This window comes from Lobosporangium transversale, assembly GCF_002105155.1.
Source record: "Lobosporangium transversale strain NRRL 3116 chromosome Unknown BCR41scaffold_32, whole genome shotgun sequence".
NCBI lineage: Eukaryota > Fungi > Mortierellomycota > Mortierellomycetes > Mortierellales > Mortierellaceae > Lobosporangium > Lobosporangium transversale.
In genome coordinates this window covers 235,719-259,506 of record NW_019029010.1, presented here as the reverse complement: position 1 = coordinate 259,506, position 23,788 = coordinate 235,719, and the positions used below count along the sequence as shown (strand labels likewise).

General features: G+C 42.0%; 6 protein-coding genes across 6 annotated transcripts; 4 read left to right on the top strand and 2 right to left on the bottom strand.

Annotated features, from left to right (window-relative positions):
* Positions 1 to 4,890: 4,890 nt before the first annotated feature.
* On the top strand, positions 4,891 to 6,090 carry BCR41DRAFT_398559 (hypothetical protein; the record flags this gene model as incomplete). Its single annotated transcript, XM_022028973.1, has 2 exons — positions 4,891 to 5,073; positions 5,746 to 6,090. 2 exons carry the CDS (start codon positions 4,891 to 4,893, stop codon positions 6,088 to 6,090), a joined length of 528 nt encoding a protein of 175 aa, XP_021879108.1.
* Positions 6,091 to 6,305: 215 nt separating this feature from the next.
* BCR41DRAFT_398558 (hypothetical protein) lies at positions 6,306 to 7,385 on the top strand (the record flags this gene model as incomplete). Its single annotated transcript, XM_022028972.1, has 1 exon — positions 6,306 to 7,385. The coding sequence occupies one exon, from the start codon at positions 6,306 to 6,308 to the stop codon at positions 7,383 to 7,385; it is 1,080 nt and encodes a 359-aa protein (XP_021879107.1).
* Positions 7,386 to 9,044: 1,659 nt separating this feature from the next.
* BCR41DRAFT_132586 (hypothetical protein) lies at positions 9,045 to 9,971 on the bottom strand. The gene is made up of 2 exons (XM_022019495.1): positions 9,929 to 9,971; positions 9,045 to 9,831 (listed from the first exon to the last, which is right to left on the bottom strand). The coding sequence occupies exon 2, from the start codon at positions 9,734 to 9,736 to the stop codon at positions 9,101 to 9,103; it is 636 nt and encodes a 211-aa protein (XP_021879106.1). The 5' UTR covers positions 9,737 to 9,831; positions 9,929 to 9,971; the 3' UTR covers positions 9,045 to 9,100.
* A 1,663-nt stretch (positions 9,972 to 11,634) lies between these two features.
* Positions 11,635 to 12,662, top strand: BCR41DRAFT_132578 (hypothetical protein). The gene is made up of 3 exons (XM_022019494.1): positions 11,635 to 12,143; positions 12,306 to 12,517; positions 12,584 to 12,662. The coding sequence occupies exons 1-2, from the start codon at positions 11,789 to 11,791 to the stop codon at positions 12,446 to 12,448; spliced, it is 498 nt and encodes a 165-aa protein (XP_021879105.1). The 5' UTR covers positions 11,635 to 11,788; the 3' UTR covers positions 12,449 to 12,517; positions 12,584 to 12,662.
* Positions 12,663 to 12,887: 225 nt separating this feature from the next.
* Positions 12,888 to 14,367, top strand: BCR41DRAFT_132534 (hypothetical protein). The gene is made up of 4 exons (XM_022019493.1): positions 12,888 to 12,923; positions 13,086 to 13,814; positions 13,891 to 14,039; positions 14,159 to 14,367. The coding sequence occupies exons 2-4, from the start codon at positions 13,337 to 13,339 to the stop codon at positions 14,177 to 14,179; spliced, it is 648 nt and encodes a 215-aa protein (XP_021879104.1). The 5' UTR covers positions 12,888 to 12,923; positions 13,086 to 13,336; the 3' UTR covers positions 14,180 to 14,367.
* A 5,251-nt stretch (positions 14,368 to 19,618) lies between these two features.
* BCR41DRAFT_398554 (hypothetical protein) lies at positions 19,619 to 20,966 on the bottom strand (the record flags this gene model as incomplete). The annotated part of the gene is made up of 4 exons (XM_022028971.1): positions 19,619 to 19,890; positions 20,037 to 20,151; positions 20,307 to 20,358; positions 20,653 to 20,966. 4 exons carry the CDS (start codon positions 20,964 to 20,966, stop codon positions 19,619 to 19,621), a joined length of 753 nt encoding a protein of 250 aa, XP_021879103.1.
* Positions 20,967 to 23,788: the final 2,822 nt, after the last annotated feature.

The following is a 23,788-nucleotide window of genomic DNA, read 5'->3' as shown; positions in this document are numbered from 1 at the left end:
CCCTGGAGTCCTTTACATATATGAAGGAAGTCTTCTGACAGGTCCCTTGCAAAGCGAGTCCAAAGAGCCAGTGGGTCAGAGAGACTACAGTTGATCATCATCTGCATTTGTTGCTTCTGCCCTCGAAATTTCTTTCTCAATGGCGCTATTGAGCTTGAACCATGCCATGAGCTGCGAGTCTTGGGCACAGGAGATGACTTGCTCGAGGTTAGCATCAGGACCGAAGACCACTTGCTGCTGATCCTCCAGATGGACAGGCAGTCGAACAACATTATGGGATTGCCCATGGAGCGCAAAGCCATACATACGCCATAAGCTCTCGCAAGTAGATACATATCGGCTATCCCTGTATTTGCTGACCTCATCGAGATTAACATTTCCTCCATCCGCTGCCAGCATCCTCGCTTCTTGCAGTATTTCCCAAAAATGAGCGTGGGTACTTTTTGCTGCAGCTCCCTTCCACCATGCATGGCGCTTTAGAATTATGGACCCCACATGGTCCATGTACCATGTGGGAAGTTACTGTCTCGTACGCAAGCGGGGCACTGTGTCGATCGGGGATCTCTGCAGACACAATAGAGTCAATGTCGCCTGCAGTCCGAGGCTTGCTTCCATCGTCAAGAATTATGAGGAGATGCTGATGCGGCAAACCACGTTTCTGGAACTCGACGACCCAATTGTAAGCAATAACTTTCCCTAGGACATCTTTCTTGAAGAGGTCATCCTCTAGAGCCTTCTTTTTGAGATTAAATACTCGTACGCAAAGGTCAGGCCAATCAGCTGCTGTTTGGCCTTCATAAAGAGCCTCCTGGATCTCTGGCCACTGGGGATTACATGTGAAGGTGATGAAGAGATCTGGCTTGCCAAACTTCCGAACCATGGCAATGGCATCTTGGAACAACTGTTGCATAAATCTGGGGCCTCCAACAAAGGAAGATGGTAAGATAATCCGCTTTCCAATATTCTCTGGCCTGAGATTGAGGTCAATTGCATCTACTATGCCGATATATGCATCCGCTTTGAGCTTAGCTTGATTCATACTGATATATAGGAGCCGAGAAGTTTCCAACTTGTAATATTGGTCGACAATATATTGGTGAGCCAAACGTGGAATCATCCAAATGCAGGATCGTTGATCTGTTGAGCTCATTGGGCGGATTTGCAGTCTATATGCATAGAACTCCCTTTGGCTGACGAACTCTCGGGTTTTTTTCGTCCGGCTCTCATGAGGTTCCATCTGGTCATCCTCAACATCCTCACCATCGCTTTCTCCAAGAGACCTTTCAGACCCTAGCTCTGACCCGCTTTCCTTCTTATACTTGCCGTATGTCCACCCACACTCACCATTCGGATGCAAGAGAACGTAGTGAAGGCTGTTGTATGACGGATGAGTCTCGCTGATCTGCTGTAAACCGCCCCCTTTGTATTCAATAACTATATCCCTTCTTGAAACTTGGCTATCATCACCAGGCATCAAAACAGCGATTTCAGAGGACGAAGGGGGACCATATTGTCTCCGTCCTTGGCTCCTTAGGTCACGTTGGGACTCAGCACGGATGACGACCCTTAACTGAGTATCTTGACCATTGACACGCTCTTTAATGTTCTTGAGTAAACGGGCCATCGGGTGATGTCGTTCGAGAAGCTGTTGTAGCTCAATTAACAAACTGCTGTCGAGAGAACCTTCAAAGTACCCATTGCGAATTTTGGCCTGCTCTTCAGGGTCATGAATATGGCTGTGGATCTGTAAAAACTGAGGATCTACACCTTCAGACGGGCTCAGAGGGCCAATCAGGTGAGCGATACCTCCGATAATACGGAAAGTGTACACGCCTTGTTGGCTGTTTGCAAGGCTCCTGTCATGGTTTACTTTCATCGACGTAAAGGACAGAGCACAGTTGTATTGCCGTGCATTATTTCGAATGGCTTTGCTTCTCGCGTCTTGGCCACCAAAGACCTCTAAAAAGCGGCGCGGAATACCCTCCAGATGAGGGATTTTGACTTGACCTCTGCCGCAGCACAAGGAAAATTCTGGTCGGTGCTTGGTGTTTTTCACTCGTTCTTCAAGGAACATGATAGCATTGCAATAAGGGCACCGGACCATCTGCTCTAAGCGGTGTCTATGGCGCTCGATATTGGGGCCTGAGATTAATTCTTGTTGGAACCTCCTTCTAGCGGTGGGGATAGTATCCATACTATTGGAATATAGAATCACAAATTTTTATTAATATTTTATATGGGCTTTTTCACTTTTTCACTTATCACAATATTTTTTTACACTAAAATAATAATAAGGGGAGGTCGGACTTACTCTTTATCGGGGCATGTGTTTCGGTTATGTCCTGGGCGACTGCATATACTGCACTGCCGTTGCACAGGCCGACAGGGTGACTGTAGCCTAGAGAGCAATGATAATGATGTTAGATTAGAAACGCAATACGTGGTAGTTTATAAATTCAATAAAATGTGAACCAAGAGTAGCTCACCTTCGTCTTCGCTCAGGTCTTTCGCTTTCACCTGGGCCATCAAGGCTAATGCTTCGTCTGCGAGTCATCACAGGCTCGGTTCGATTCTGCATGGGGTCACTAAAGATAACATTGCAAAAGAAATGGCAATTTAGGATTGAAAAAAAAAATGCATTGCTAAGGATTACATATCGAAACATCAAAATGGAGCTCACCCTTCATTATTTGGACATGTACTTAGAAGCAACTTGATGGTATAAGTTTGGTGTAGCCGAAGGGACCAATGTTTCCTGCGACCGGGAGAGCTCTAAGTTATAGTCTTCTTGAGTAGGACAAACACAGCTGCTCTGAGAAGAACAACCTGTGTTCATGCAAACAACACAGCCAAGCCTGACTGCAAGCTCAGCTCTCATTGCCTCTTCTTTACGTCTTCTTTCTTCCTGTTCTTTTTTTTCCCCTTCTCTCTCTTGTTCAAGGAGTTCAAATAGGGCGCACTCGTCAATGGAGTCGTATATCATGTCATATAGCTTCTCTTCATTCTCCACATCCTCTGCTTGCCGGCCTGGTAACTCCTCTCTTACCTCCACAGGCTGTGCTCGGATGATACGTGGTACAGCCCGTCGAGATCGTCGTGCTCGGATGATGCATCGTACGCCTGAAGTGGAGCTGTCCGACGGAGGAACGGCTTTCGAGTGGTTCGAGTCACCATAAATAGAGCGAGGGCACTTGGTAGGCAACTGGCTTCTGGGAGGTGCAGCTGATGACGAACGTGTGGAACGTGTGGCAGCCAACGACGACGAACGTGTAAAACGTTTGGCAGGCATTTTTTTTTTTTAGCAGATAAAATAGACGAAAGCAATAAAAACAAAGGTCTGAGGAAAATGAAAGCAAGGATTCAGAAATATAGGTGCGTTGAGGGATTAAGATTGTAAAACAAAGCGAACAGGTTTATTTAAATCTACAGTGCATCGTAGACGCGAAGCGATACTTTTTTTGCATGCTGATTTAAAGTTTCAAAATAAGGGTCGTGTCACATGGGCAAAATAAATTTAATTAAGGGACAGCGAATCACATTTTGACTCTATCCGTAAAAAAACAACCGAAATCCAATCACTCTACACTGGATGCCCCATTCTCCAATTAAATGAGACTCTTGCCACCCACAGATTCTTGCTTACCCATGGATGAGTGAATGCTCCAAGCTGTTGCTTATTTATGTTTTGTTCATTTATGATGCTCCAAAAGTTGTCACATAATTTCGCAGTCACCTAATTTTTCTACCTGCTTTAATATATAGATTTAGTATGACATACTCGTACTGCGTACCAAAATAACAAAAACAATCCCGCTTCCACAGCTGCAAAGTATCCAAACTCACCATCCCTCTTCACAAAACCTGTCGTATAGACCATCTGGTCTCTATGGTTCCTGAGAACGCGGATGTACGTATATAGAGTACTCAGGCACTCTGGGAGCATTGCAGGGATGGAACCAATGCATATTAATATCAATTTCACCCTCGTCCCGAGCGCTCTTTTTTCTGATGAAGTGATACTAGACATTCATAGACAAAGATTGACATTCATAAATAAATATGCAAGTAATACTAACACAAAAACTGACCCGCACAAAACCCATAGAAAGTGATATTAAATCTTCTTTCATGATACCATTTTTGTTACTTTGGTACGTAGTACTGGTATGCCATACTGGGCACTTGATACTAAAATCAATACGATCCTTTTATGTATGTATGGATTCGATAACATACCTCTAGCAAAAAGGGGCCGGAAAGGTGTTTTGCATTTTTGTAGGCAGGGAATAAAAAATGAAAATGGTTAGTACTGCTAGATGCACTAAAAGAGTGGAGGTGGCAAGTAAATGGTGTACATGGTGCATCGTGATGATATAGCTTGATATATGGTGTTTGCTGATACTTTTTTTTCCTGATTGATTTTTTACTAATTAATTTTTACTGATTTTTTCCCACAAACTCATAGGCGGATTGGATCCTACTAGCAGAAATCAGCCGCCTATTACATACAAAGGAAGGAAAAAATCAGTAGGAAAAAATCAGCAGACACCATATATCAAACTATACCATCACGATGCACTATGTTCACCGTTTACTTGCCTCCACTCTTTTAGCGCATCTAGCCCCATTTACTATTTTCATTTTTTATTCCCTGCCTAAAGAAAAACAAAACACCTTTCCGGCCCCTTTTTTGCTAGAGGTATGTTATCGAATCCATACAGATATAAAAAGATCGTATTGACTTTAGTATCAAGTGTCCAGTATGGTATACTCGTACTGCGTACCAAATTAACGAAAGTTTAGTATAACATACTCATACTGCGTCTAGTATCACTTCATCAGAAAAAAGAGCGCTCGGGACGAGGGTGGATTTGATATTAATATGAATTCATGGGATCCATCCCTGCAATGCTCTCAGAGTGCCTGAGTACTGCATATACGTACATCCGCGTTCTCAGGAACCATAGAGACCAGATGGTCTATACGACAGGTTTTGTGAAGAGGGATGGTGAGTTTGGATACTTTGCAGCTGTGGAGGCGGGATTGTTTTTGTTATTTTGGTACGCAGTACGAGTATGTCATACTAAATTTCCGTTATTTTGGTACGCAGTACTAGTATGCCATACTAGACACCTGATACTAAAATCAATGCGATCGTTTTTTACTCTCAACTACACGCTTCTTTTTTTTTTTTTTTATTTTTTGCATGTGATTCCCAAGTTGCAAAGCTTCTCGTCACATCCTCTTGTCTTGTCACGCCCTCTTCGTATTTTTTTCCCCTGTCCGTTGCTGTCTTTTTTGCCCTGTCCTTTGTTGCAATTTCTGTTTTTTTTTTTTTCTTGAACCCGCTCTTTTCTGTTTTTATTTTGATCCAGAGCCCGCTCCCTCGTTTTTTATTTTGGATCCTCTTTTTTTTTTTTTTTTTTTTTTTTTTATTTTGGATCCGCCCTCTCTCTTTTTTTTTTTTTATTTGGATCCGCCTGCTCTTTTTGTTCACACCACTTTCTCACCCTTTTTTTTTTCAGTTCACATCACTTTCACACCACTTCACACCATTTTTTTTTTTTTTTTTTTTTTTTAGTTCACACCACTTCATACCACGCTCTTTTTTTAATTGATTTTATTTTGCTTTCCTGTATTTAAATCATGGCTTTTGTTTTTATTTTGTAGGTACATTAAATGTCAAAGTCATCAAACTCCATCCAATGTGTAACCTGCCATGAGGAATTTAATAGTGTATCACAGTTGAGAAATCACAAACGAGATGCCCATCCTGGCAAGGTTCTTGTTAGTGTTGCTGATGCGTTTGGGAATGTCACCCGTGTTGATTTGGGACCTGTGAATTGCGATTTTACTTGCCCCGTTTGTAAAGAAGGTGGCATTAGACCCGGACAAGGAATTATTAAGCACACAGATAGTCATCTTACGAATGCGAGTTGCACTGAAGGCACGAACAATCAGTGCTTTATATGCGGAGTATCTTTTAAAACGGCGCAAGAATTAGACAAGCACTATGGTGATGACCATTCCGAATTTGAGAAGGCCTCAGTGGATAATGAGAAATACGACAACAACAACGCCCGAGCCTGAAGGAACCTAGAAAGGAACTTGGTCTCACCATTCGAAACGCAGATTTTTCCGATGTAATATTGAAAGTGCTTGTTGCGATTAGCAGTCATTTATATGGGTTTTTACTATAGCTAAGATTTTTACCCTTTTTATTTAACGAAGATCCCTGGATCATAATAAAGACATCTTTCTTTCGTTCTCGTTACTTATTATGATCCTGGCATATCTCAGTGCTTATGCCATATAAGGCTACACACGAAAATGGGACAACATCCCTTGCACTCCTGACTCCTAAAGCTGCCAAAAGGGCAGCATCAAGCCCAATAAATGATCTAAAGCCGATCAAGCAACCAAAGATACAGGTCTATGCCGAGTTTGGAGATCTAGAATCATTATTGTCATCGAACAGATGCGGAGAGCTTCTTGTTATCAAGGACTACATGCTTTTGGAGGTTTCATTTTTTCTTCAAAGCTTTAGGGAATTCAAGTACAATATTGCCCGAAACCTTGCCGGGGCCCTAATTCAGACTGAGCCCCAAATTATTCTTATCCTGAAAGTTGAAATATATGGCAGAGATCCGGCCGATGACCCCCATTCAACTTCATTGGCGAAGCCGATATTAGATGTTAAGGAAGTCACAACAGTTAACCACGATAATGTTGTCAAGTTAATCATTGGGACCTTACAGTGGAACGCTCTTATCACCGGGTCTATCGAACTGACATCAGGGACAATTTGTGCTGGAGCAAACAACTTCTCTGCGAGGCGATCTCCTCAAGCAATCATTTGGGGAAGAAATGACTGGGAGCATAACCAACTGTCTTTACGACAACTAAAATCAAAGTTTCACAGGAAGGAAACTTACGAAAGTTGTGCTGCAATTTTCTACCCCTTCAATAACTGGGAGTGCACCCCAGTTAAAGTTTTCAGCTTATGGAGTTACTATTCAGCCAAGTCCGCGCAAACAGGGACGAAAGCCGCAGCAGAAATATTCAATGAGATTTCACGGTCGAGATCAAGATCAATCAAAAAGAAAAAACTGGAGGAACTCCTCCGTTACGAGAAAAGTAGCGACGCGCTGAAAACTCAGGAGATTATTGGGGACCTGTTGCATTTAATCCCGAAAGATGAAAAAAAATTGAAACTGATTGGGAATTTCAAAGCATCAAACCTTCTCATGAAGCTTGCGAACACGCTGTGCGACACGATTAGAAGCAATAACCTTGGGAAAGTTGTCTCAAATATTCAAGATATTGTGGAGAAAACACTTGACAAAAAATCAACGATAAAAAAAGAGGCCTGCGGAGCAAAATGAATAACAAACCTTTTTTAATCTGATGAACACAAAATTCACTTCATATTAATACTCTCACTATTCTCAAACTTTTTATTCTTGCCATATCCCCTCGCTATCCTTCCATTTTTAGTCACAGCCATAAAAAAATGGAGACAGACATCACACATGCAGCAGACAGTGTGACGGAAGCGATAATAAGTTTAGAAACCACAAAGTCTAACTTTTTAATAAAGCACATCCCTTAAGTATCGTAAAGGAAAAAAAAATAAAACAAAAAAGAAGAGGAGATGTTGTCCTTTCAAACAAATCTGTAGTACAATGGACTTAATCTCAGCTGATCGTAGCAACAAGGCTACTCTACAGCTTACAATACCTCGTTCAATAAAAGTCGTCTGCAATGGATTTATCTCTTCCAATATTTGAAATTGACATTAGTAGGAACCTCATGAAGCCTTTCCGCTCCACAAGATAACCCCGCGTAGCATGATTCAGGAGCCGAAGCTCTATTCGTATTCAACTAAAAATCGGAAAAGGCGGTAATCGTCGCGTTCTAGCACGGATTCTGACTTAGAGGCGTTCAGCCATAATCCAACGGATGGTAGCTTCGGGCCATTGCCTGTTCAGGCAGGCCCAAATACCAATTTAGGCTAAATCGGCTGTTAAGTTGTAAATGACTTCAACAGCCCTTTTTCCGCCTACGCCTCCTTTTGCACCTACACACCCTTTTAAATCTACACGTCTTTTTACATCCCATTGCAAAATGGTCTGTTCTTTGTAGATCTAAATCTGATTCTGAGCTTTGTAATCCATAAACGTTTACTTTTTAGTTTGGATACATGTCAATATGAGCTCACATTATATTTGTATATAAAAATAAGACACTTGTAGCTTGGTTCTGTTCAGGATGTAGAGCCTATTTGAAATATTGATATATACCAACACAAGTTCTAGGCACACTAGTGTTGAAAATATAAAAGGCGGAAAATTTGAAAAACTAAAAATCGATAGAAACTAAAGTGTAAAGTAAAGGTGCTAAAAACGACCATGTAACAATCCTCTATCGTTCTCCTTTATTCTTAGGACCAAGATGAGTGCTAACAATCTGATTATAGCAGTTTTAAGGAAAGCAATCATGCAGAAGGACTGACCAAAAAAGAAAAAAAAATCTGATATTGTTTACACGCAAGCAGAAAAAGATTTTTTGGCCACTGCCCAGTGTCCCTCTGAAAAAAGATCCATGCAGGGACGAAAATAAGGTTATCATTATGCCAAATTTAGTAAAAAAAAACCATGTGAACACAAGGTCTGCCAAAATAAGTACACTTGTTTCAAATTAAGCAGGTGATACGGCTGCACGACAACTCGAAAAAAAGAACTAAAACGTTTAAAAGACCATATCAAAAGTCATGCAACATGAGCATAGGTAAGATATTAAAGTAGTGATAGTTTATTTGATGGGAAATTTAAACATGGTCGGCATTGCCAAGCGACAGAGATGTTCCAAGAACAATCAAAGTCGCATGCATTCTGGAAATTGAGGAGCATAAGGGCGTATGAAAGCCACGGCGATATTTGGCTTTCACCATTAATTTGCTGTCCATTAAGTCATTCTCGTTTTTAATTGTAGCCGAAGGTGCAATGAGTTGACCTTTTAGAATGCATTCGTCTGCAATGTGTGCCTCATCTAATGCAATTGCAAGTTCTCGATCGCCAATCCTTTCTTTAACCATATCCTAAACCTGCTGAAACATTGCTCGTATTGTAATAACGTCATAGACACGAAGTGCTTCAACTAATTCTCCAATGGTTGAAATTCCTTCATTAGTCTGTTCACGGAAGAATTGTTCTGGCGAAAGGTCACTTTTGATACTGAAGAGCATTAGTAGGAACAATAATCGAGTGAGGAATTCCAAGTTGATACGATCGTCAATAAGATTTTTCAGATTGTTGTCTTTTGATAGTACTTGATCAAATGACTCCAGAGCTTTTTCATATTGCGTGCAGTGAAAATCGTTTGCTTCTTTTGCTAGTTTGTCAAAATTTGGATCTTGAAATCCAGGTGGCTTGCGTGAGTGTGGGTCAGAGCAAACGACATATACGACAAAGTGATGTTTCGCCAGATCAACAATGGTGGCTGTTTTTCCTGACCCTGATCGACCAATCATTGCCACGACACAGTGATCGGTTGATTTGTTAGCGTCTTCTTTAACAATGTCAAGCAAAATTTTATGATTATCGGATGAGATTGTTGGCTCCATATCAATTATCTTTCCAAACATTGCCAAGTTGATGTCCTCTGCTGTGTGGCCATACGGCAAAATGGACTTAAAAAAGCGACCGAATGTTTCCTTTTGACTCTGTTCGATCATAGCTTCATCCACCTTGTGAGTGTTGTGTTTCTTTTGCGAGATGGTGATGATTTGCTTCAGAGTAGCATAAATCTGATCGTGTTGAACGAATATTGCTATATACAAAAAAAAAAAAAAAAAACTCAACTGTTAGAATACAAAACACAATAAAATAAAATATTAAGTATAAATGAAGTTCAAAAGGGAACTTACTAGATGAAGAAGAGGGTCAACTAATAGGCGTTGTAAAATGGGTAGTAGAAGGCACATTTATGGCTCCTGCTATATATATAAAAAAAATGGATGTTAATGGTCAGAAAAATAAATAAATAGTAAATGAAATAAGCATATGATCGCGTTATACCTGATGCCGCCGCTGCTGATAGTTGGGCAATGACGTGAATCGTTTTTTTTTGAGGAATAGCCTCGAATTTGTCCGAGACGAGGTCATCCGACTCTTCCAGTTTCTGTGGTAGCATGTTCTTCGTGTCATCGCTCGTTCAATTGTTGAGTCTAATTGTTCTTGCCGGGGAAGAAGGGATAGCGATACGCCAGAGGATGAGGTCGCTTGCGTCTATGTCACTTAAAGTCTTTGACTTCTCCTTCTTGATGGCCTTTTTGAGATCATCTACATCGTAATCTAGTGCAATTGTGACTTTAAACGCAGTTGAATTGCCGTCGAGAATGCAAAATAGCTTAATTTCTTGTCATCTGATGTAATTGCACGCTTATAAATTGATTTAGGTGTTATAGGCAGTGATCTGGTTATTAAATGTGGAGAGTGGAGGTACCAATGTTATTGTGATGAAGAAGAGCGAGTAGATGGTTTGGAAGATGATGTTGGAGGAGAGAGAGAAGAGAGAGAAAAAAAAAAAAAAACCATAGGAATAAAAGGGTGTAAAGAATATTATTTATTTTTTTTGATTAACACGTACATCGCCTGTTACGTACGGGGCAAATTTACGTCATCATTTTGCTTTTGTCTTCACCTTTTCCATCCATCCACTCATATACTCAATCTACCCCCTCACAGTAACTGAATTACCGCTCAACACAATCAATCATAATCACTTGTATATAATATCATTCTTTCTCTTGTTTTCCTCACACATCACTCGTTACTGTCTCTTATTTGCACGCACGGCACTTAATCTTTTTTTTTTTATCATCTTCCACTCTTGATCTTGATTCACCAGTTCAATCGTCGTCGTTCTTCCACTCTCTTCACTCGCTCCTTCTTTCAATCGCTTCCTCTCATTTACCCCTCTACGTTTCGTTTCCCACTCTCTCTGCTACGGATCGTTTACGCGTTTAATCCAAGGTAATTTTGTTCAATTTATTTAATTGAATGATTAAGTAGTGCATGACTTGTTTATTTACACTTCCATTCACACTTCGTATTCTTTTTTCCCTTCCCTCTCTGCGCATCTATTCTCTCTCTCTCTCTCTCTCTCTCTCTCTCTCTCTCTCTCTCTCTCTCTCTCTCTCTCTCTCCACTATTCAGACCTCTTGCATTATCCATCTCACTTTGCTTCATTCCTATATTCAGAGTGCACTTCCCCTAATCAAGTAAGTCGATATTGTGAGCCTCCCAGAAAGATGATACATTTCTTTGTCTGTGCTTGTAAGCTGTGCATGTTCAACGCTCTATGTCATGTGATGTTTTATCGCAGATGCATTCAGTTTGAAACCACACCAGTCACTTGTTTTGTTTTCTTCCTTGGTGCCTACTGCTGGTTGCTTGTGGCATCGACCCAAAGTTGAAAACTTTCTCTTGGCACTGTGCGCTTGTTGGCATGTAGTAGACTTTCTGATGTCAACGCTCTATGCCCTGCGACGTTTTATCGCAGATGCATTCAGTTTGAAACCACACCAGTCACTTGTTTTGTTTTCTTCCTTGGTGCCTACTGCTGGTTGCTTGTGGCATCGACCCAAAGTTGAAAACTTTCTCTTGGCACTGTGCGCTTGTTGCATTCGGAGTCTACTGGACAATAGCTGGGTCTTAGACTATGTTTTGGTGCCATGTACTATATCTGAAGCATTCATTTTGACTGCAATATAGCTACCTCTACAATGTCCGAGGCGGAGACCAATCTGCAATTGGAGTTGTCATGGATCGATTCAGCTGTGAACAAGTCAGCGGAAGCTTTTTTCGACAGATTTGAATTGTGCGACAAACCAACGGCACATCGACGTTACATATTGCTGATAGAATCGAGATCCAACAATCTATCAGGAGCTGAGAAGAAAGCGCTTGCGGATGAATTCGAACACTGGAAAAAAAATAAAGGACACAAATTCTGGTTAGATCGTCGTACACATCTCTCAGCAATGAGGACAGCAGGCTCACTTGCTGAGACAGCAGAACCTTATGTGGAAAGATCCTTCAAACGAAACTTGTCACAGCTTGAGCCAAGTGAACCAGAAGGTACATTTTGTAATCCTGCAACTTATAGTAGCTTTTGTATTTGGTATCCTGATGCAGTTACACTCATGCTCATGTCCTCTGGGCACAAATGTGCATCACTATCAGATACGATATTATTATTATTATTTTTGCACTAATGCATCTCACTCATCTCTTAATTAGTGGCAACACATCAGGACCCACTCCCAACCACCCCGCCACGTTCGACATTTACTGGGATAGCGAATGTCATGACCCTCAGTTCTCCTGATAATAATGGTATTATTATTATTATTATTATTATTACATTTATACATGGATCATAAGCTGATTTTTTTTTCTTTGGAACGCAGGCCAAAGCCATCAGAGTTTCCAACAGGAACAGGTACTAAAAGGTTATTAAAACTAACGAAACATGTAGAATCTTGTGATTTCTTACTTATGCTCATATTTTATGTCAGGCTTTTATAAGTGACGATGATGACGTCGAAGTAGATGGTTACGTGAGTCTTGAAGGCGATGATGAAGTAATGAAACGAGGCCAACACGAGGAATTATCACCTGCACAGAAGAAGAGGAGGACCAATAAAAATTGGGTAAGTGAGAAATGAAAATCTAGCTAAGCTTACTTTGTTGTACATGGACTAAACTTCGTCACATTTATTTGTAGATATTCGATACTGCCATAAAAGAAGCTTTTGAGCGCCGTTTCAACATGCTTGGTCCAAAATGGGTCTTGCGCTCAGGGACTGTAGTCGAAGATGAACTATATAAAGCTGGAATGGAGTGTGTGGTTTCAAAGTGAGTTCACTATCCTGCCTGTCCTGCGTTACTCTTTGCATTCAACCTGCACTTTCATGCCTTGTTTTGGCACTTATTCAATCTTGCTTTTTCTTTTGACTTTAACAATTGTCTTAAGTCCAGTGCATTCATTCATGATTGATATTGACGATCCATGGATAGAAGGAAAGTTCCTGTTGGATGATTGGAAGGAAATTTGTGAAATGTCGCCAGATATCGAATCCATACCTACCGAGGCATATGAGTATCTAAGCAAATTCGACAATATAAATGATCTTGACGAACTAAACTCTGAGCTATCACAGCGACCTGTTGATGTTGAGAGTCAGTTAATTTATAAGTGCTTACTTAACTGGTAAATAATCTGGTGTGTTGATGAACTCTAGTCCTTTGCTTTTATTTGTTAATTGGGGATGACATTTGTAACATGTTCTTTTCTTTCCAGGCTATTCATTTACGAGTCTCAGGACCCATCACCATTCACAATTGGGTCGCTGCTCCCTGAACGTTGGTGGCAGGAGAACGCTTGGGGGATTCTTGATCATCTTACACAAGGTGTCCCACACTGCTATATGCTACCAGGCGAGTTAGCTGGAATAGAGTCAACAGCTCGAAAGAACGCTGGGCGATACTCCAGCAACGAGAAGAAGCCAACAAAGAAGCAGATGGGAAAAAGAGGCGACATGTTTTGGCGCTCTTTTAACGAACCTAAGATGGACTGGGCTGTTGTTGAATCAGCTAAAGCATGGGATATAACAGGCGATAAATACATTGTGGAGAGTACTTCGAAGCTCCCGCGACAGCTCCATGACATTCTAGTGAATCGCACAAGGGAGGTTGGCTCCATGAATATGATGAGAAAGGCAGTGGTCCCAGGTCTTGTAATTGGTGGTAAGTGTTTTTGCAATATCGTTTTTTTCCCCTTTTACTTTTCTCTTATCATTTCCTCTTATCAATCAATTTCTAGGTCCTGTAATACAACAGATTTGGCTGGCCTGGGGTCTTAGTGGTGTCAACGTCACTCGCATATTTAAATACAAGGCCACAAGATTGGAGTCGTCAGTTGATATGCTGTCACAAAGCATGGATGCCATTTACAGCATGCTATGTTTTCGGGTAAAGTGATATTTTTTTTTTTTTTTTTTTTTTTCCTTTTTTTTTTATGGTTCTCATTCAGTTTCCTTAATTTTTCTCAAAGGCTGCCGTTCTAAACCTGATGAAACAATACAAAACAGCAAGACATCAAAATTCAATAAGAACTCAACTAGATCGCAAAAAAGCCCTCAAGATGGTGTCTGATGTTAAAGATGGCCAGAGTGTACCACGCAATCTTTTATTATCTTCTCCTGAAAAACCACTGTGACCCATCTATGCAATTCCCCATTACCAGGAGAAAACAAATAAAATGCAATATATATGAAATGAGACAAATATTAAATGAAATACAATATGTAGTAAAGTAGTAAAGTGCCGGATTAATTACCATCAATGAATTGCTGATTTCGACATTAATTCTCATTTCTCATTCCCATCTTCACCAGTGTATTTCGTTGATTTGCTCGGACCTCTACTAAAAGTATTATCACAGCGGGAGCCGACCTATAATGTGTCACTTCTTTTCTTTATTAATTCGCCGAAAATCCATAGTCACTAAATAAAAATAAACAATTTTTTTTTTTTTTTTTTTTTTTTTGCTACAAAACTATGGTGCCACAAAGATTGATCAGCATCTATTTTCTTTCGCCCTTCCGGAACACATCCACTGGCATACTTTAGAAGTTCCACTAACGAGTGATATTGTCTACGGTGCCATGTCCATATGTGTGTGACCTTCTTTTATTTAGAAATCCGACGAAAATCAAAACAAAAACTAAATAAAAGACTACCTAACTCTGAAGACAATGCTCCTCATCTTCTTTTTCGTCGCTCATTCGGAACACATCCATAGCGAGTTAGAGATTTTTTTTGTTGTTTCCTATGAGCGACATTCACCTTTCCGACAATGAAATTGATTCCATTCACGAGCTGCGTTCTCAAATGGCAGCCCTCCAAGCTCAATTGGAGGCTGTTACAGCAGGTAACACAAGCAACCCCTTTATCATCGAGTCCTCTCCTTCAAAGGAAATTGTCCCAAACAATTTCTTGCTGGCAGCAATGCCCTCAATTTCAGGGGAAAATTTCTATTCCCGTCCAAAAGAGGACATACACAATCTCACTCTCGATAGAGCCAATTTCCCCAAGAATGCACTACAGAGCTACAAAGCTCCCCCCGTTTCAGACTTACCTTGGCCTTCCAACGCTTCAGAGGCACAACAGATGGACAAGACTCTACAGTCTATCCAGGAACATTTGGCACGCATTACCCGCCCCATCGACACTTTTGCAGCCACTGTCTTTGCTTCTCAGACAGATGATGACACTAAAGACGACATCATGGAGTTCCTTCAGGTTATGCGATCGCAAATCGCAGATGTGGCGTATTCAATTTCTGATGAACGACAGGACCGTTTCCTCAGATCTCGTTCTATCAAGACAAAATCAAGAGATGGCCCAACACCACTCATCACCACTGAACAATTTTCAGCCAAGAACAAGGAGTCTGACTTGACTAAAGAAGCTATGGGGTTCAAGCAATCGAAAGATAGCTCGAGACAGCGCAACAAAGGGCGCTCACAGTTTGGCGGTTTCAGGAGCGGCGGGTTTGGCTGGCAACCACAACCAGCCTACCAACAACAGTACCAGCAACAATTCACCCAGCAGCAGCAACCAGCTCTCCAATTCGCACCGCCTCAGTCTCAAACAATGGTACCTGCCTTACCTGGTACAGCGCAAGGATACCCAACCCAAGGATATCAAGGACAATATTTTACCAGGGGCGCCCGTGGCAGGGGACGCGGCCGCCCACAGAACACCCAGTAGGAGGACGACTACACTTATTCCAACGGGCCTGGACGCTTCTAACGGACGACGCATGGGTCCACTCAGTGATTGGAGAAGGTTTTCATATTCCCTTCCGCTCTCCTCCACCAATCACAAACTCAAAGGAGATGTCAAGACGGCCTTTATCCGTAGCGGAAAAGAGCGCGATCGAGACAGAGGTCCTTTCACTTTTAGCAAAGAAAGCGATAGAATACGCTTCGGAACCAGGATTTCGGAGCCAGATATTCACGATTCCCAAGAAGACGGGGGACCTTCGTCCAGTCCTCAATCTTCGGCCGTTAAATCAGTTCGTAGAAAGCATTTCATTCAAGATGGAGACGGTTCAGGCAGTCTGCAAGATGATGCAGAGGAAGGACTATCTGACTTCGATCGACCTCAAGGATGCCTTTCTACACGTCTTAGTGTCACCGACCTGCCGTCGGTACCTTCAATTCCATTGGCAAGGGAGACTCTATCAATTCCGAACGCTCCCATTCGGACTATCACTGTCTCCTCTAGTATTCACCAAAGTTCTACGTCCAGTTCTTCGATGGGCACGGAGGAAAGGCATACGGGTGTCGGCATACCTCGACGACCCCATTGTGATGGCGACATCACAGGAGAAGTCAATACTACACACCAAGATGGTCATGGAGAAATTGGAGTCGTTGGGATTCCTAGTGAACAGAGCCAAATCATCCCTGGAACCTTCCCAGAGACTGGATCATTTGGGTTTCAGCCTCGATACTCGCAAGATGACCCTAGCCGTGCCGATAAAAAGGTACGAGACCTGCGACGCGAAGCGTCAAAGATTCTCAAGAAGGGATATACTACCCTTCGCAATTTAACTTCATTTATAGGGAAAGCCATGGCAACAACAGCTGCAGTCTTTCCAGCCCGCGTCATGACGCGAAATCTCATGCAACTAAAGAACAATGCCACTCGCATTCGAGGAGCATCATGGACCGATCATGTTTCGATGTCCCGAGCGGCCAACGAAGACCTTCTCTGGTGGATTCATCATCTCAAGGAATGGAACGGCACGTCTTGGATTCAGTCTCCAACGGAGTTGGATGTGTTCACGGATGCTTCGGACACAGGATGGGGCATTGTGATCGGTCAACGCACATGGTACGGTGTATGGACACCTCAGGAACGCTCTCAACACATCAATTGGAAGGAGCTTCAGACTGTATTTCATGCCATCACTCTTCCTCAGGTACAAGGACGCATGATCAACCTGATTTGCGACAACACGACCACCATTGCCTATGTCAACAAGTTCGGTGGAACACGTTCTCCAGTCTTGATGCAAGTTGCGGACAGAATCTGGCGTCACTGCCTTCAGACAGGGACCAGAATGACCACCACCTATGTACCCTCGACATTCAATCCAGCCGATGCACCATCTCGACGCCTGCAAGAACAACTGGAGTGGTCTCTGGATCCTCAGTTCTTTCAACAACTGGATCAAATTTGGGGACCGCACAGCGTAGACATGTTCGCCTCTCACATCAACAGACAGATTCCTCGGTTTGTATCCTGGAAACCTCATCCTCAAGCGATCGACTTCGACGCACTTCGACTTCCCTGGAAGACACTGGGCAACATTTATCTTTGCCCACCGTGGAACCTTATTCCTCTGATCCTGCAGAAAATACGCCTAGAGAGAGTCACAGCGACACTGATAACTCCCTTTTGGCCGTCAGCCCCTTGGTTCCCAACAGTGAAACAGATGGCCATACATCCACCCATCCGGATACCCAGGAAAGCAGTCAAGCCCCCACCAGGAAGCGCAAAGAATATTTTAGACCGCAATCCCCTCTGGCAACTCTCGGCTTGGCGTCTAAACGGGCGGCTTTGAGCACTGCAGGACTATCCGAAGGAGTCCAAAGCTTCATTTTAGGCAACAGGGCTGCCTTACAAACCCTACAACGATATTTACCAGCGCAGAAAGAATTTCTATCGTGGTTGGACGAAGGCACGTTTGAAGAAGGGATCAATCCCACTGTCCCCATCATCAACTGGTTGTATCAGACCATGGCAACACGCAATCTTGCATGGACCACAGTGATGAACATGAAGTCAGCCATTTTAGCCCTCTTTGCGGACCCAAAGGTCATCACAAACGATCCACTCTACCAACAGTTTATTAGAGCGGGAAGGGTGGAGACAATTCATCACACACGCCAAGAGGAGCACGACATTACTCCTGTCATCCAATTCTTTCGGAGCTTGGGCGATAACTTGACCATGGATATGATGATCTTGACGCAGAAACTCTGCTGGTTATTAGGCGTTTGCGGATTCATGCGGCCTGACGATATCCGTTGCACAGACATGCAACTCTCCGGAATAGTACGAGACAGGCTTCAACTGGCAGTGGTTTTCCCCAAAGAAAAACGCAACGACCAACGCATCATCAAGTATATCACGATTGGCGGTCATCCAGACCCAGCACTCTGTCCAGTGAAGACTTACACAGCATATCAATCTCGCCTCACTGGACCTGCACTTCGTGTTCCCCATCCCAAAGATCCCACTCGTGAGTACACACCTTTGATCCGCTTTATCAAAGATCATGCTAAGCCAGCTACGTCGACAACAATAGCCGGACACATGAACCGTATCACTGCACGAATGATACCCGAAGGCTCTAAAGCACCCAAGTTACGAGCACTAGGTTCAACATTAGCGGCCATCTCAGGCGTACCAATCGCGGACATTATGGTCCAGGGCAACTGGTCCTCTCCCAAAGTGTTCGAGAAGCACTATCGTCTCTCAAGTACTACTTCGAACAACATTTCTCTTTCCACTCTGGGGTCCCTCTGAAGACACATATGGACATGGCACCGTAGACAATGATCAGCGAATGGTCTACAGAGGACGACCTATTCGCATTGTCTTAGGTGCCATGGACATATGTCCCTCCCTTTCCCTCCCATGTTGCGCTCTCAAGAAGATGAGGAGCATTGTCTTCAGAGTTAGGTAGTCTTTTATTTAGTTTTTGTTTTGATTTTCGTCGGATTTCTAAATAAAAGAAGGTCACACACACATATGTCCATGGCACCTAAGACAATGCGAATAGGTCGTCCTCTGTAGACCATTCGCTGATCAAAGTGGAACAAGTGAGAAGAGTCAAGATTTTAATTTTTAACTTTTATAGTCGAAAGCTAAAATTGGTCCCAAAAATGATGGTGAAATTTAAAGTCACATCATATATTGGCGCACATGATACCAATAACCAAATTACGTCTTCACTCTTTATTCAGACAATTATATAAACACCATGACCAAAAAAAGTATTAGCAAAAGACGCTAGCCGTTCTCGGTGGAAGTGAAGGCACAAGCCGAAAAACTGAAGCCTCTTCCCCTTTCCCCTTTTCTAATAAGGATGGATAAAATATATGCAAAACACGAACTTGAAGAAATTCAAACGATATTATGACACCCTGACATCTCTTGAATACTGTCAAATAGAGGACAAATCAGCATAAAGTTGATGTCATGTGCGCCGATATTTGTGACTTTAAGTTTCATATTTTAAAATACTTCTTTTGTGAAGGTCAGTTCATTCATTTCTGAGACCAAGTTCACAGTGAATTTGACTCCATAAACTACTTTCGGTTATAATGAATAGGAAAAATGGTTTATTATATATAAAAGGGCTCATTATCAATGTCATACTGTCTTCTCCTGAATTGCCTTTTCCATTACTATTCTCTTCCGTCTCAACACCTCTTCTTGCAACATCTTCTGTTCTTGTTCAATCAACTCTAGTTTCTGTCGGCGCTTTGCTTCATATTCATCAACATCAGTAGCACCTTCAACAGTCCAGCCCCTACACCATCCCGACGCCGTAGCGCGCCTGTCGTTGCCTTTGCAGCAGAAGCAGCAATCGTTTGATATGTCTCACTTTGTTCTATCTGAGGTATGTTCGCCAAAACCTTCTTCTGTCGATATCGGTTTGTCTTTGACCAGATCCATTGACCACTCAACGCCATCACTCCAAACATAATGGTCCCCGATGGTACTGCCTTGCATCCACCTAAAAAAAAAAAGTAAAAAATAAAAAAGCTTATTATGATGTGTGTGAGAAAAACTTAAGTATTTTAATACCAAAGAAACCTTTTTTTTTTTTTTTTTTTTTTTTGTACTATCTGTATTCCATTCATAAGTTTATCTTAATCCTACGTGCTAATGTTGCAAGGATCCCTCCTGTGCACGCTCCTGCAAGCGTACCGCTCCAAAGTTGCTCAATCTCTATAGTCTGTGGATCTTTCAACCCAAAATATGGGTTTTTGTTTCGCTGAAAAAGAAGAAATGACTCCCGGAAGGCTATGATAACATATGTAGCAAAAAAAAAAAAAAAAAAAAAAAAACGGTTTTATATCATGTAAATACAAAGAAACTTATTTCAAAAACTGCATGTAGGCCTTTACTACTGCATTATCCAACTAGAACGGCGACCCTTTGCTGTAAGCTCTCTTTCTTTATCTCCCGCTCGCGAATCCAACTAAAGGCATGTAAATAAAGAAAAATAAAATCTCAACTATGGCTATCTCTGTTCTACATCTTTCTTTCGATGCGAAAAGAAAAAAGAAGTAAAACTACGAAGGGTGGGAAAAAAAAGGGTGGAACAGTAAAGGGGCGCCTGTTCCGATAATGGACGTAAGACTTCCTTCGTCGTCTCCGTTAGCCATAAAGTTCACTGCTTATTAAAGAATAGAGAAGAAAAGAAAAAGACTGTCGGTTGGACATCGATTTTCACTCACTAGAGTTATTTTCCATTGTTCAGAGCTTTACTTACAGTTCTTCATGAGGATCTGTTAGTACTCCGTTCTCTAATACAACTCGATCTCGAAGTTCCATAAGATCACGACCAACTTCTTCTCCACCAATAGCCCACAAGTTATCGACACGAGAGTCGGCTCTTCCACTTCCAACAAGGTAATCCCAAGTATAAAGCTTAGCTTTAGGCTCTTGTTGGTCTTGACTTGAAACATATCTTGCATCATCCGGGTCAGTGGAAAGCAATCTCGAGCCAAATGATGATCTTCGATCTTCTTCGGATCCATCGAGATCCACTCCGGGTACTGCTTTTGAATCAATTTTCAAAGACATGGAAAGAATTTAACAGTTAATATCAGTTAATAACTCCACAACTGGATCCAGTGAATAAAAAGACTACTCACAACCTTCTTTAGCCACAGTTTGACCAAAAGATACTGGAGAAAAAAACGACAACAATAGTTATCAGAAGAGTGGGGGCAAGTAAATGGTGGACATAGAGCATTGTGATGATAGATCCAGTTTTCTGTGCTCCCTTCTAGCAGAAATCAGCCGCCTATTACATACAAATGAGAAAAAACCAATAGAAAAAAGTCAGAAGACACCATATATCAAGCTTTGTCATCACGATGCACTATGTCCACCATTTACTTGCCTCCACTCTTTTAGTGCATCTAGCCCCATTTACCATTTTCATTTTTTATTCCCTGCCTAAAGAAAAACAAAACACCTTTCCGGCCCCTTTTTTGCTAGAGGTATGTTGTGATTTTAGTATCAAGTGTCCAGTATGGCATACTAGTACTGCGTATCAAAGTAACAAAAATGGTATCATGGGTTTTGTGCGGGTCAGTTTTTGTGTTAGTATCACTTGCATATTTATTTATGAATATCAACTCCTAGCTTTGTTTATGAATGTCTAGTATCACTTCATCAAAAATAAAGGGCGCTCGGGACGAGGGTGAAATTGATATTAATATGCATTCATGGGTTCCATCCCTGCAATGCTCCCAGAGTGCCTGAGTACTCTATATACGTACATCCGCGGTCTCAGGAACCATAGAGACCAGATGGTCTATACGACAGGTTTCGTGAAGAGGGATGGTGAGTTTGGATACTTTGCAGCTGTGGAAGGGGGATTGTATAGTAGTCGGCCACCTTTCCCAAAGAATGGCAAAAAAAATCGGTATGTACTGAAGCAAATACTAAAATCTGCAACTTTAGTACTCAACTCTAGTATCAGTACTAGTATGTCATACTAGTCCTGAAATACTAGAATCTGTACACTCATAAAAAAAAGCCCTCGCACCCACCCTACAGAAAAAATCTGTATGCTTTTTTTTTTTCTTTGCCCTCTCTCTTGTCCAAAATCCATTGGTTTTTTCGCTCCATCCAGTAAAAAATGATGACGACGTTCATGTGACAACGTCATCCATTTCAGGGGCTGCGCATCTTTCTAAACTGTTCTCTCATTTTATTCCATTTGCACTCTCTTCAGCTCTCTCTCTTCTCTGCCTTTCTCCACCTTCTGTCTCTCCATTTCCGGCAGCTTCTTATATTTCCTAGAACACTCTACTCTCGTTGCCTTGTTCCTCCCTTGTTTCGCTTTCCCTTCGTTGTCTAGTGCTGCGGCTCTTTCGATGTAAGGACCTTTCCTAGTCCATGAATGTTGCGCATCCGCACGTTGCTTGCCTTTTTTTTTTTTTTTTTTTTTTTTTCCTGTGGGCACTCTTTCCTTCGCCCTTGCTTTTCCTTCCTTTCCTTGCATGTTTTGGATTTCGCTTTGCAAAGCTGAAGAATGAAAGGACGAGCGTGGCAACGTGAAAAAAAAAAACTACATCAAGCAGTCATTTGTATTGATATTATTTGCCACTGAACGTGCTCGTACGTTTTGCAATGTTAAGTCGTTCTCACTCCCACACCAATTCCCATACCCACTTTCTGCCCATCTTCCTTTTTTATTTCTTCTTCTCCATAACTACTTTCCGTCCATACCACACACTCTTCATTGTCAGTTTATCTGATTGCTTAATGTTGACGTTGTGGATATTTCTTAGTTAATGATTTTTATTTTAAAAATCAGAATATGAACAGTGGCCTTCGTGGGAGAAATGTCCTGGTAAAGCCTTTACTACTGCCAAAAGCCTCAAAGGCCATAAGATAGAGTCCCATCCTACCAGAGTCACTATACACATTCGTGATGCGACAGGTCAGACTATCTCATAGGTGATAAAGCCTGTTGATGATGACTTTACGTGCCCCGTATGCAATACCGGAGGGCTTAGGTCAAGGAGTGGTGTTTTGGGCCACACCAACAAACACCTGGAAGAGGAAGTGACGGTTTCTGGACATCCTGGACATGAGTGCTATACACTATCATGCAAAACTGAATGAATAATTCATTCCCATGTGCATTTCTTGTTTTCATTTCTAAAAACCGTATATGCATACAACACTCTTACTTTGGTTTAATAAAGCTCCCGTCTTCTTCTACGTCATAGTTATGCGTTGTGACATTAGCTTGTCTCATTTGGAAAGCTAATGACTTTTTTATTCATGCAGGTCACTTTTTCAGTTTTGCATGTGCCCATTCGGTGGCCAAAGACCTTTATTCTTTTCTGAGCCATATCCTTACATCAATAAGTAGTATTCCAACCATGGGCATCACTGACAGCTTGGAGTCTCTTATGAATACCTATGATGAGTTTGCGGCAGAAGTCCACTGGGATCCTGTACCATTCAACCGATATTCGCTCCCATAGTTCATCACAGCTCTTAGCTCGCTCCGGATATCTAGAGAGCCGCCTATCCAATTCTGCCCACATGTGTTCAATAGGGTTGAGGTCAGGGGATTGTGCTGGCCACTCTAGAAGTGTACCTTCCTCTTCTGTCAGATGTACTGACTCTAAATACTTCCTAACAATCTTCGCCGTGTGCTTCGAGTCATTGTCGTGCTGAAAGACGATATTGCTTTTAGTTAGGCCCCAGTCATCAAGCGACATCTGTAGATCCTCCTGGAGTAGTTTGATGTAAAGTTGTGCGTCCATATTATTGTCAATCTTTGCAATGTATCCAGGTCCGTACCATGAGAAGCATGACCACATTTTAACGCTACCACCTCAAACTTGACAGTGCCTTGCACCGACCTGCGAGTGAGG

What these genes read in the sequence shown, in the direction of transcription:
- BCR41DRAFT_132578 (XM_022019494.1), top strand. Translation starts at nt 11,789, where the DNA reads ATGTCCGAGGCGGAGACCAATCTGCAATTGGAGTTGTCATGGATCGAT. An exon ending in TGAGCCAAGTGAACCAGAAG is followed by an intron (nt 12,144 to 12,305) that starts GTACATTTTGTA and finishes TCTCTTAATTAG; the next exon opens with TGGCAACACATCAGGACCCA.
- BCR41DRAFT_132534 (XM_022019493.1), top strand. Translation starts at nt 13,337, where the DNA reads ATGACATTTGTAACATGTTCTTTTCTTTCCAGGCTATTCATTTACGAG. An exon ending in CCCAGGTCTTGTAATTGGTG is followed by an intron (nt 13,815 to 13,890) that starts GTAAGTGTTTTT and finishes ATCAATTTCTAG; the next exon opens with GTCCTGTAATACAACAGATT. An exon ending in ACAGCATGCTATGTTTTCGG is followed by an intron (nt 14,040 to 14,158) that starts GTAAAGTGATAT and finishes AATACAAAACAG; the next exon opens with CAAGACATCAAAATTCAATA.
- BCR41DRAFT_132586 (XM_022019495.1), bottom strand. Translation starts at nt 9,736, where the DNA reads ATGATCGAACAGAGTCAAAAGGAAACATTCGGTCGCTTTTTTAAGTCC.